At 42.7% G+C, this 14,154-nt stretch overlaps 1 protein-coding gene across 1 annotated transcript; it reads left to right on the forward strand.

Annotated features, from left to right (window-relative positions):
* Positions 1 to 1,547: 1,547 nt before the first annotated feature.
* On the forward strand, positions 1,548 to 13,933 carry slc35g2b (solute carrier family 35 member G2b). The gene is made up of 2 exons (XM_021620012.3): positions 1,548 to 1,918; positions 12,186 to 13,933. The coding sequence occupies exon 2, from the start codon at positions 12,210 to 12,212 to the stop codon at positions 13,458 to 13,460; it is 1,251 nt and encodes a 416-aa protein (XP_021475687.2). The 5' UTR covers positions 1,548 to 1,918; positions 12,186 to 12,209; the 3' UTR covers positions 13,461 to 13,933.
* The last annotated feature ends 221 nt before the right edge of the window (positions 13,934 to 14,154 follow it).

The raw sequence follows: 14,154 nt of genomic DNA on the forward strand, positions 1-14,154 counted from the left end.
AGGTCATTTTGCAGGGCTCTGGCAGTGCTCCTCCTGCTCCTCCTTGTACAAAGGTGGAGGTAGCGGTCCTGCTGCTGGGTTGTTGCACTCCTACGGCCTCCTCCACGTCTCCTGATGTACTGGCCTGTCTCCTGGTAGCGCCTCCATGTTCTGGACACTACGCTGACAGACACAGCAAACCTTCTTGCCACAGCTCGCATTGATGTGCCATCCTGGATGAGCTGCACTACCTGAGCCACTTGTGTGGGTTGTAGACTCCGTCTCATGCTACCACTAGAGTGAAAGCACCGCCACCATTCAAAAGTGACCAAAACATCAGCCAGGAAGCACAGGAACTGAGAAGTGGTCTGTGGTTATCACCTGCAGAACCACTCCTTTATTGGGGGTGTCTTGCTAATTGCCTATAATTTCCACCTGTTGTCTATTCCATTTGCACAACAGCATGTGAAATTTATTGTCAATCAGTGTTGCTTCCTAAGTGGACAGTTTGATTTCACAGAAGTGTGATTGACTTGGAGTTACATTGTGTTGTTTAAGTGTTCCCTTTATTTTTTTGAGCAGTGTATATATATTTTTGTTGTTGCCTGTTTTGCATGTTATATTGGCATTAATACGTGTCACAAATCCGTTTTCTAATCATTTCTTGCTTTCTTGAGTAAAGCAGCTCCAAAATGCAGGTGTTTCAGCCTAGCTCAGTGCTTTCTGTGGTGGTTACGGCAACCAGAGGATAATATGGAGCGTAGGGGTTGGTAATGTTCTCTAGTTGTGCTGTGATTGGCTCAGTGTTCTGTCACTCATGGGGCCACTACGTCACCGCAAAAAATTATGGTGATGATGATGTGATGATGTGATGATCACACCTAAACACCAGCCTGGTCTCATAGACACAACATAATAAATAACATAATAAAAGTTCATCCGGGACAATCAAATTAATATGATATGTTACGTTTAGTATGCTTACGTAAAGGCAAAAAATTCAAGTAGGGTGTTAGTCGGGATGGATGGGTGGGTGTTGAAGTATAATGCTAACTTCTAGCAACCCACAGGTTGCATCTTTGACGCTCATTAAGGACAACTTTTTGCTAATTCACAGCTTTTAAGCTACTTTGCAACAACTTAGCATGTTAGCTAGCCCTTTCCAAAAACCTAACATTAAGAATTTTAACTAAACGTAAACCTAAACTTAACCTTAACCTAACGTTAGCCTCCTAGCTAGAATTCTTAACATATCATACGCTTTGCAAATATATATTTTTAAATATTGTACATTTTGCAGGTATCCTAGTGGTTAGAGCGTTGTGCCAGTAACCAAAAGGTTGCTAGATCGAATCCCTGAGCTGACAAGCTAAACATCTGTCCTTCTGCCCCTGGACAAGGCAGTTAACCCACTCTTCCAAGGCTGTCATTGAAAATAAGAATTTGTTCTTAATGTTCTTAACTGACTTGCCTAGTTAAATATCATAGGTGATGGACAAAAAATGCATACATACCATATGAAACCTAATGTATATAAATTGAGTGTATCGGGAATTTACATGCAGAATAACACTAAATGCTCTGAGACCAGGTTGGACTCACACATCTCCATCCCCCCAACCCATGGTAGTTTGTGACATTTTTCGTAGTGGTGGTCTTGGTGTGTAATGTTTTGAGAGGGGAGAGACGCTGTAGCTTCCTTCTTCCATCGGTTCCAGCCATTCTTTCACTCGCGCCCATCTAACGTCAGTGGAGAACTTCTCGTGTCTCGCACACAGACAACTTGTCTGTTAAAGACGCGCAGCATCCACTCCACGGGAAGATGGAGAAACGGCAAGCACCGTTCTCCAGATTTACAGAACAAGAAAAATCAAGGAATTCTGTCAGTTAGGATGCAAATAGTGCTTTTCCGTCGATAGGAACTTCTTTTAGGGAAAGGGTAAGTGATATTTCAAATTTTTACAGAATATTATTTTATTCGTTTTTGAATAATATAATTGTGCACTGGATATGTAGTTCTGTTTGACCAGACCTATGGCGATAGGCTACTCTATACTGCCACAACAGTATTACATTATGTTATAATGACAGGCTTTCTCAGGAAATTGACATATTTTAGATTTATATATTGTTGCAGACAAACCGGAACGTTAGAAACGGGCACACGTTGACGTCAAACGTTAACAAATTACAGTTAACGAGTAGTCTGCATGCGTAAATATCAAAAGTATTGCCACTCTGTCATTTGACGCTTTATGCGTGTAGTTTATATTAATGTAATAAAAAAAATAGTATTAGGAAAATCTTTATTCTGAGATTATTTGATTGTGAATCGAGGTTGGTTCCGTTACTTATCCAAGAACTCCCGGATGAAATTGGGATTTCTCCCTTTTCCTACATTTAATTATGAATTCTACCCTCTCAAAATACCACTTTTTCCTCGAGCAAATTGTGTTTTGCGAAGGTTTCCACCTAAATGAAATAAATACCTTTTTAAACTAGTCAAGCTTTTCCAGACATAGTCTTTTCAACAGCCATAGGCTACTTGAAATATAAAGCAAATCAGTTATTTTTGACTTATAATAATCAAATATGTGAATGTTTGACCAGAAGGCAATGTATCAGAGATGAGAGAGTGGTGGTAGCAGAGTGAGAGAGATATAGAGAGACAGAGGGAGAGAGACAGAGATATAGAGAGACAGAGATATTGAGAGACAGAGGGAGAGAGACAGAGATATAGAGAGACAGAGGGAGAGATATAGAGAGACAGAGGGAGAGAGACAGAGATCTATAGAGACAGAGGGAGAGATACAGAGTGAGGGAGAGACAGAGATGTATAGAGAGAGGGAGAGAGACAGAGATATATAGAGACAGAGGGAGAGAGACAGAGTGAGGGAGAGACAGATATATATAGAGACAGAGTGATGGAGAGACAGAGATATATAGAGACAGAGGGAGAGAGACAGAGATATATAGAAACAGAGGGAGAGATACAGAGATATATAGAGACAGAGGGAGAGAGACAGAGTAAGGGAGAGACAGAGATATATAGAGGCAGAGGGGGAGAGACAGAGATATATAGAGACAGAGGGAGAGAGACAGAGATATATAGAGACAGAGTGAGGGAGAGAGAGACATATAGAGACAGAGTGAGGGAGAGACAGAGATATATAGAGACAGAGTGAGGGAGAGACAGAGGGGGAGAGACAGAGGGAGAGAGACAGAGATATATAGAGACAGAGGGGGAGAGACAGAGATATAGAGCGACAGGGAGAAAAAGAGACAGAGGTGATGTGGTTGGGGGGTTTGTCAGATAGGAAGGCACATATCTCTGCCCCTGTCCCCTTGTGGTAGGAACTGAGATTACAGAGTGTTGGCCAGACTTCCAGTTTGGTATAGCCAAGGAGGGCTTTTCATTCTCTAGCTGTTAATCCATTATTATCAAGAGTTGGGCTGCATGGGGCTGGAAACCACCACCTTGGGGCGGGAGAAATAGCTTACAGCTAAAGCGGATTTCTGTTAGAAATCGTAATGGATGTTCATTTGGTCATGGGTATTGGTATTGGTCACGGGTATTGGTATTGGTCATGGGGAAGGTATTGGTCATGGGTATTGGTATTGGTCATGGGGAAGGTATTGGTCATGGGTATTGGTCATGGGTATTGGTATTGGTCATGGGTATTGGTATTGGTCATGGGTATTGGTATTGGTCATGGTTATTGGTATTGGTATTGGTCATGGGTATTAGTATTGGTCATGGGTATTGGTATTGGTCATGGGTATTGGTATTGGTCATGGGTATTAGTATTGGTCATGGGTATTGGTATTGGTCATGGGTATTGGTCATGGGTATTGGTATTGGTCATGGGTATTGGTCATGGGTATTGGTATTGGTCATGGGGAAGGTATTGGTCATGGGGAAGGTATTGGTCATGGGTATTGGGGAAGGTATTGGTATTGGTCATGGGTATTGGTATTGGTATTGTTCATGGGTATTGGCATTGGTCATGGGGAAGGTATTGGTCATGGGTATTGGTATTGGTCATGGGTATTGGTATTGGTCATGGGTATTGGTATTGGTCATGGGTATTGGTCATGGGTATTGGTATTGGTATTGGTCATGGGGAAGGTATTGGTCATGGGTATTGGTCATGGGTATTGGTATTGGTCATGGGTATTGGTATTGGTCATGGGTATTGGTCATGGGTATTGGTCATGGGTATTGGTATTGGTCATGGGGAAGGTATTGGTCATGGGGAAGGTATTGGTCATGGGTATTGGTCATGGGTATTGGTATTGGTCATGGGTATTGGTATTGGTCATGGGTATTGGTCATGGGTATTGGTCATGGGGAAGGTATTGGTCATGGGGAAGGTATTGGTCATGGGTATTGGTATTGGTCATGGGGAAGGTATTGGTCATGGGGAAGGTATTGGTCATGGGGAAGGTATTGGTATTGGTATTGGTCATGGGGAAGGTATTGGTCATGGGGAAGGTATGGGTATTGGTCATGGGTATTGGTATTGGTCATGGGGAAGGTATTGGTCATGGGGAAGGTATTGGTCATGGGTATTGGTCATGGGTATTGGTATTGGTCATGGGTATTGGTATTGGTCATGGGTATTGGTATTGGTCATGGTATTGGTCATGGGGAAGGTATTGGTCATGGGTAATGGTATTGGTCATGGGGAAGGTATTGGTCATGGGGAAGGTATTGGTCATGGGGAAGGTATTGGTATTGGTATTGGTCATGGGGAAGGTATTGGTCATGGGGAAGGTATTGGTTTTGGTATTGGTCATGGGTATTGGTATTGGTCATGGGTATTGGTATTGGTCATGGGGAAGGTATTGGTATTGGTCATGGGGAAGGTATTGGTCATGGGGAAGGTATTGGTTTTGGTATTGGTCATGGGTATTGGTATTGGTCATGGGTATTGGTATTGGTCATGGGGAAGGTATTGGTCATGGGGAAGGTATTGGTCATGGGGAAGGTATTGGTTTTGGTATTGGTCATGGGTATTGGTATTGGTCATGGGTATTAGTATTGGTCATGGGGAAGGTATTGGTCATGGGTATTGGTCATGGGGAAGGTATTGGTATTGGTATTGGTCATGGGGAAGGTATTGGTTTTGGTATTGGTCATGGGTATTGGTATTGGTCATGGGTATTAGTATTGGTCATGGGGAAGGTATTGGTCATGGGTATTGGTATTGGTCATGGGGAAGGTATTGGTCATGGGGAAGGTATTGGTCATGGGGAAGGTATTGGTCATGGGGTATTTTGAGTTTCATTACCTTCCAAATGTCCAGGGTTTAGAGGAATACCGCTGGTTATGGGTAGGTGAGCAGGAGACTGGTCTGAGAGCTCTGTTGGAGGTTTCATGTTGTTGGGATGTTTCATGTCTACAGATGTAGGATGTTAATTTGAGCCAGTTTGTTACCGAAGAAAAATAATCCCACAGCAACAGGAAATGTAAATTGTTATGTTGATTATAATTAATGGACATTTTTGTAGGGGTTGATACATTTTTTCGTTAGTGCAAATCAAGTAAAATTTAAAATTAGAATCACAAACTTTAGAAGCCTATTTAAACCTCAAATACACTACACGCTTGGATTTCCTACTGCACAAGAAAATTCTCAGCAACAATAGAGTGATCAAATTAAGATCCTCCGTCTGCAGTATGGGGGTGGATGGAACTGAGCATCCCACAAGGAGAGGATTCATAATTCCAGTTAGTATATGATGTATTATAAGACCAAGGATAGGTCTTCTGTGTTTTGTTGTACTAAACACAATGTATTTCGATTCTTACAAGACATCTAGAAATGTTTCTTATCATTAGATAGTAGAACATTTGAATATCAGTTGTACTCTCCAGCCCCATTCCCTCTCTGTTTTCTGTGTAGTTATTATTAGTAGGCTAGGCTAGTGCACGGCAGGCTAGTGCACGGCAGCATGCATCGAGCTGTCATTCCCTCCCTAGGGGTGGCATCTTTTTGGGCGCTCAGTCAAGCAGCTAATAGGGAAACATCATGTGACTCATTTAACTGTGTAATTATGTCTCTGGTCCAATATGGAGGGTAGAGAGAAGAGTCCCCCCTCCCCTATAGCATCATCACAGCCTGCTTCATTACATTATCCCTCTCTCTGTGCCTCAGCTGAGCTAGCACTGCCTGGATATATAGGAAATAGACATGAGACCACACAAGAGAAAGAGAAGGTGAGAGAGGAGGGGAGGGGAGAAGTGTGTGTGTGTGTGAGAGAGAGAGAGAGATACAGAGAGAGAAGGAGAGAGAGAGGGTGGGGGGAATGCAAAGGAGACGGGGAGAGAAAGACAGGGACGGAAAAGGAGATCACTGAGGCAGTGAGTTATGAATTATGTAAGTGTTTCATCAGTGGGAAGACCTCTGTCTTTCTATGGTATTTCTCCCTTTGCTGTTCCTCTCCAAGACCGCACAATATATTCACATTTTAGATTTAAAAAAAACATTTTAATTCACATTCTTGTGAATTGTTCCATAAACAATCATGTTTTTAACATATCAGATACATTATTTGATATCACTCAAGAAACAGTATATTACCACCAGTATATTACCACCAGTATATTACCACCATTATATTACCACCAGTATATTACCACCAGTCAGTATATTACCACCAGTATATTACCACTAGTATATTGCCACCAGTATATTACCACCAGTCAGTATATTACTACCAGTATATTACCACCAGTCAGTATATTACCACCAGTCAGTATATTACCAGTCAGTATATTACTACCAGTATATTACTACCAGTCAGTATATTACTACCAGTCAGTATATTACCACCAGTATATTACCACCAGTCAGTATATTACCACCAGTATATTACTACCAGTATATTACCACCAGTATATTACCACCAGTCAGTATATTACTACCAGTATATTACCACCAGTCAGTATATTACTACCAGTATATTACCACCAGTATATTACCACCAGTATATTACCACCAGTCAGTATATTACCACCAGTATATTACCACCAGTATATTACTACCAGTATATTACCACCAGTCAGTATATTACCACCAGTATATTACTACCAGTATATTACCACCAGTATATTACCACCAGTCAGTATATTACTACCAGTATATTACCACCAGTCAGTATATTACTACCAGTATATTACCACCAGTATATTACCACCAGTATATTACCACCAGTCAGTATATTACCACCAGTATATTACCACCAGTATATTACTACCAGTATATTACCACCAGTCAGTATATTACCACCAGTATATTGCCACCAGTATATTACCACCAGTCAGTATATTACCACCAGTCAGTATATTACCACCAGTATATTACCACCAGTATATTACTACCAGTATATTACCACCAGTCAGTATATTACCACCAGTATATTACCACCAGTATATTACCACCAGTATATTACTACCAGTATATTACCACCAGTATATTACCACCAGTATATTACTACCAGTATATTACCACCAGTCAGTATATTACCACCAGTATATTACCACCAGTATAGTACTACCAGTATATTACCACCAGTCAGTATATTACCACCAGTATATTACCACCAGTATATTACCACCAGTCAGTATATTACTACCAATTTTTATTTTATTTTTATTTATTCATTTATTTTTCTTCTTGGGCCTCTATAACTATATCTATTGTTTTTATTTTTGTTGTTGTTGTGTGATTTGGATTAATCCCCTCTACCACACGGAAACCCACTAATCTACTGACGGAACACAAGAGTTGGCTAATAACAGACCTCCATCCTATGCTAGCTTGCTCCTGTGCTAGCTTGCTACAGATTTAGCTGTCTAAATCGCCGTGACCCCCAACCAACCTCTCCACTCACTGGACCTTTTTGATCACTCGACTGAGCATGCCTCTCCTTAATGTCAATATGCCTTGTCCATTGCTGTTCTGGTTAGTGTTTATTGGCTTATTTCACTGTAGAGCCTCTAGTCCTGCTCATTATACCTTATCCAACCTATTAGTTCCACCACCCACACATGCAATGACATCTCCTGGTTTCAATTATGTTTCTAGAGACAATATCTCTCTCTTCATCACTCAATACCTAGGTTTACCTCCACTGTATTCACATCCTACCATACCTTTGTCTGTACATTATACCTTGATGCTATTTTATCACCCCCAGAAACCTCCTTTTACTCTCTGTTCCAGACGTTCTAAACGACCAATTCTTATTGCTTTTAGCCGCACCCTTATTCTACTCCTACTCTGTTCCTCTGGCGATGTAGAGGTGAATCCAGGCCCTGCAGTGCCTAGCTCCACTCCTATTCCCCAGGCGCTCTCTTTTGACGACTTCTGTAACCGTAATAGCCTTGGTTTCATGCATGTTAACATTAGAAGCCTCCTCCCTAAGTTTGTTCTATTCACTGCTTTAGCACACTCTGCCAATCCGGATGTTCTAGCTGTGTCTGAATCCTGGCTTAGGAAGACCACCAAAAATTATGACATTTTCATCCCAAACTATAACATTTTCAGACAAGTTAGAACTGCCAAAGGGGGCGGTGTTGCAATCTACTGCAAAGATAGCCTGCAGAGTTCTGTCCTACTATCCAGGTCTGTACCCAAACAATTTGAACTTCTACTTTTAAAAATCCACCTCTCTAAAAACAAGTCTCTCACCGTTGCCGCCTGCTATAGACCACCCTCTGCCCCCAGCTGTGCTCTGGACACCATATGTGAACTGATTGCCCCCCATCTATCTTCAGAGCTTGTGCTGCTAGACGACCTAAACTGGAACATGCTTAACACCCCAGCCATCCTACAATCTAAACTTGATGCCCTCAATCTCACACAAATTATTAATGAACCTACCAGGTACCTCCCCAAAGCCTTAAACACGGGCACCCTCATAGATATCATCCTAACCAACTTGCCCTCTAAATACACCTCTGCTGTTTTCAACCAAGATCTCAGCGATCACTGCCTCATTGCCTGCATCCGTAATGGGTCAGCGGTCAAACGACCTCCACTCATCACTGTAAAACGCTCCCTGAAACACTTCAGCGAGCAGGCCTTTCTAATCGACCTGGCCGGGGTATCCTGGAAGGATATTGATCTCATCCCGTCAGTAGAGGATGCCTGGATATTTTTTAAAAATGCCTTCCTAACCATCTTAAATAAACATGCCCCATTCAAGAAATTTAGAACCAGGAACAGATATAGCCCTTGGTTCTCCCCAGACCTGACTGCCCTTAACCAACACAAAAACATCCTATGGCGTTCTGCATTAGCATCGAACAGCCCCCGTGATATGCAGCTGTTCAGGGAAGCTAGAAACCATTATACACAGGCAGTTAGAAAAGCCAAGGCTAGCTTTTTCAAGCAGAAATTTGCTTCCTGCAACACTAACTCAAAAAAGTTCTGGGACACTGTAAAGTCCATGGAGAATAAGAACACCTCCTCCCAGCTGCCCACTGCATTGAAGATAGGAAACACTGTCACCACTGATAAATCCACCATAATTGAGAATTTCAATAAGCATTTTTCTACGGCTGGCCATGCTTTCCACCTGGCTACTCCTACCCCGGTCAACAGCACTGCACCCCCCACAACAACTCGCCCAAGCCTTCCCCATTTCTCCTTCTCCCAAATCTGCTCAGCTGATGTTCTGAATGAGCTGCAAAATCTGGACCCCTACAAATCAGCCGGGCTAGACAATCTGGACCCTTTCTTTCTAAAATTATCTGCCAAAATTGTTGCCACCCCTATTACTAGCCTGTTCAACCTCTCTTTCGTGTAGTCTGAGATTCCCAAAGATTGGAAAGCAGCTGCGGTCATCCCCCTCTTCAAAGGGGGTGACACTCTTGACCCAAACTGCTACAGACCTATATCTATCCTACCATGCCTTTCTAAGGTCTTCGAAAGCCAAGTCAACAAACAGATTACCGACCATTTCGAATCTCACCATACCTTCTCTGCTATGCAATCTGGTTTCAGAGCTGGTCATGGGTGCACCTCAGCCACGCTCAAGGTCCTAAACGATATCTTAACCGCCATCGATAAGAAACATCACTGTGCAGCCGTATTCATTGATCTGGCCAAGGCTTTCGACTCTGTCAATCACCACATCCTCATCTGCAGACTCGACAGCCTTGGTTTCTCAAATGATTGCCTCGCCTGGTTCACCAACTACTTCTCTGATAGAGTTCAGTGTGTCAAATCGGAGGGTCTGCTGTCCGGACCTCTGGCAGTCTCTATGGGGGTGCCACAGGGTTCAATTCAAACGAACTACAAAAATCTCTGAAACTGGAAACACTTATCTCCCTCACTAGCTTTAAGCACCAACTGTCAGAGCAGCTCACAGATTACTGCACCTGTACATAGCCCACCTATAATTTAGGCCAAACAACTACCTCTTTCCCTACTGTATTTCATTTATTTATTTATTTTGCTCCTTTGCACCCCAATATTTTATTTCTACTTTGCACATTCTCCCATTGCAAATCTACCATTCCAGTGTTTTACTTGCTATATTGTATTTACTTTGCCACCATGGCCTTTTTGCCTTTACCTCCCTTATCTCACCTCATTTGCTCACATCGTATATAGACTTGTTTATACTGTATTATTGACTGTATGTTTGTTTTACTCCATGTGTAACTCTGTGTCGTTGTATGTGTCGAACTGCTTTGCTTTATCTTGGCCAGGTCACAGTTGTAAATGAGAACTTGTTCTCAACTTGCCTACCTGGTTAAATAAAGGTGAAATAAAAATAAAATAAAAATATTACCACCAGTATATTACCACCAGTATATTACCACCAGTCAGTATATTACCACCAGTATATTACCACCAGTATATTACCACCAGTATATTACCACCAGTCAGTATATTACCACCAGTATATTACTACCAGTATATTACTACCAGTATATTACCACCAGTATATTACTACCAGTATATTACTACCAGTATATTACTACCAGTCAGTATATTACTACCAGTATATTACTTCCAGTATATTACCACCAGTCAGTATATTCCCACCAGTATATTACCACCAGTATATTACCACCAGTATATTACTACCAGTCAGTATATTACTACCAGTATATTACTACCAGTATATTACTACCAGTCAGTATATTACTACCAGTATATTACTTCCAGTATATTACCACCAGTCAGTATATTCCCACCAGTATATTACCACCAGTATATTACCACCAGTATATTACTACCAGTCAGTATATTACTATCAGTATATTACTGCCAGTATATTACTACCAGTATATTACTACCAGTCAGTATATTACTACCAGTATATTACCACCAATATATTACCACCAGTATATTACCACCAGTATATTACCACCAGTCAGTATATTAACACCAGTCAGTATATTACCACCAGTCAGTATATTACTACCAGTATATTACCACCAGTCAGTATATTACCACCAGTATATTATCCCCATTCAGTATATTACCATCAGTATATTACCACCAGTCAGTATATTACCACCAGTATATTATCCCCATTCAGTATATTACCACCAGTCAGTATATTACTACCAGTATATTATCCCCAGTCAGTATATTACCACCAGTCAGTATATTACCACCAGTATATTACCACCAGTCAGTATATTACTACCAGTCAGTATATTACCACCAGTATATTATCCCCAGTCAGTATATTACCCCCAGTCAGTATATTACCACCAGTCAGTATATTACCACCAGTCAGTATATTACTACCAGTATATTACTACCAGTATATTACTACCAGTATATTACTACCAGTATATTACTACCAGTCAGTATATTACTACCAGTATATTACTACCAGTATATTACCACCAGTCAGTATATTACCACCAGTATATTACCACCAGTATATTACCACCAGTATATTACTACCAGTCAGTATATTACTACCAGTATATTACTGCCAGTATATTACTACCAGTATATTACTACCAGTCAGTATATTACTACCAGTATATTACCACCAGTATATTACCACCAGTCAGTATATTACTACCAGTATATTACTACCAGTATATTACTACCAGTCAGTATATTACTACCAGTATATTACTACCAGTATATTACCACCAGTCAGTATATTCCCTCCAGTCAGTAATGTAGTCATGTTTAACTCTGACCTCTGTCCTTCTCCAGTGTGCTCTGATCTGCTGAAGGAACATGGATGTGTCTGGGGGCCAGCAGCAGTATGGAGGATCTAAGAAGAGGGTGAAGATCCACCCCAATTCCGTCACAGTGAAATACGCCACCCACTTCCCCCAGCCTGGAGACGAGGGTTACGACGATGCTCCGTCCTTTGAGGACTTTGATTCGTTTGCGAAGGCCAGCCCTGCTAAGAGACTGGTGACAGACAGTAGTAGGAAGACCATGGAGACCCCCAGGACGTTATGGGGAGGGGTGGAGCCCCAGAGCCGGGACAAGGGGGTCGGGGGGCAGCTGGCTAGCTTCGGGGAGGCCAACGTCCTGGCGTCCCGGGTCACCTGGATGGCGTTGTTCGGGGCAGCGGTTGCTCACGGCTGCGTTGCTCTGATCACACGGCTGGCGGCAGACCGCTCCAAAGTGCCGTCCCTGGAGCTGATCTTCATCCGGTCTGTGATCCAGGTCCTGTCCATCACAGTGGTGTTTTATAACCAGGAGGAACCCTTCGGCCCGAAGGGGTACCGCCTCCGGCTCTTCTTCTATGGTGTCTGCAACGTCATCTCCATCACCTGCGCCTACACCGCCTTCGCCATCGTGCCGCCCAGCAACGGTACCATCATGTGGCGCGCAACCACCACGGTGTTCAGCGGCGTGATGGCCTTCCTGTTGTTAGACGAGAGGCTGGGCTACACGGACGTGGTGACGGTGGTGGGCAGCGTGTTCGGCCTGTGTCTCGTCATGATCCCCAATGTGGCCGACGAGGAGAAGTCTCGCCTCACCTTCTGGAAGGAGGCGTTCGGCTACACCATGACGGTGATGGCCGGCCTCACCGGAGCCCTGTCCATGATCGTCTACCGGGCCATCAAGGAGCGTGTCAGCATGTGGACAGCCCTGTTCACGTTCGGCTGGACGGGCACGGTGTGGGGCGCCTCCACCATGTTCGTTATGCAGGAGCCGATCATCCCCCTGGATGGGGAGACGTGGGGCTACCTCACGGGGATCTGTATCTGTTCCACCGTGGCGTTCCTGGGGGTCTACTACGCCCTCAACAAGTTCCACCCCGCCCTGGTGAGCACCGTGCAGCACCTGGAGATAGTGGTGGCCATGTTGCTTCAGCTCATGGTGCTGCGCATGGTCCCCTCCATCTACGACGTCATCGGGGGGCTGGTCATCATGGCCAGTGTGTTTACTCTAACGGGAGTGAAGCTGTATAGGGTCAGCCGGGCTGTACGGCAGGACTACCAGGAGATACTGAACTCACCCATCAAATAGAGTCTGGAGTTCTGATTCAGGATCAGTTTGGCCCTATAGACCATAATGCATAAGATTACATGGACAGGGGTGAAACGGATTGTAGACCTCCACTTCTACTCTCTCTATATATTTAGAATTGTGGTGGTCATTAACTTGACGGAGTGTCAACTTGTGTGCAATGTCTTTGCTAAAGTTCTATTTGTCTGTGAAAAGATATTCCACGATGAAAGGGTTTGTTCTGATAGCTTTGATTTCATGTCAACTGTGATGAAGAAGAGTGTCAAAGTAACGTGTGTTGTCTAGATTGTATGATACGTTCTGTACCTTAACTTTACAGCTGTGGCGTAAATATGTGTCAGAGATATTCAGGCTGTGTCTGTCTCTGCTAGATGACCAGCATCTAAATAAGATACTAGATACTACTGCTGCTGACAGTGTGTTAACAGGGCCGTGTTGACAAGATGATAAATCATTTTTGTTTGTTTCCTGCATAAGGGTGTATCTTTATTCTCACACTATCACAGTGTCTGCTACGCAGAACCCACTGGTTAAAATACACTCATGTTTATTTATTAATAGTAAAAGAAAATGAAAAAAACACAGGCTGCGTTTCAGAATGTCATAAATTAACTTCTGTTGATCTCTGGAGAAAATGAAAACAGTAGTCTAATTCAAATACTACAGATTATATATACTACATAAGGTATATACT

The sequence above is a fragment of the Oncorhynchus mykiss genome, chromosome 11 (genome assembly GCF_057628025.1).
Source record: "Oncorhynchus mykiss isolate SJ-2025 chromosome 11, ASM5762802v1, whole genome shotgun sequence".
Taxonomy (NCBI): Eukaryota; Metazoa; Chordata; class Actinopteri; order Salmoniformes; family Salmonidae; genus Oncorhynchus; species Oncorhynchus mykiss.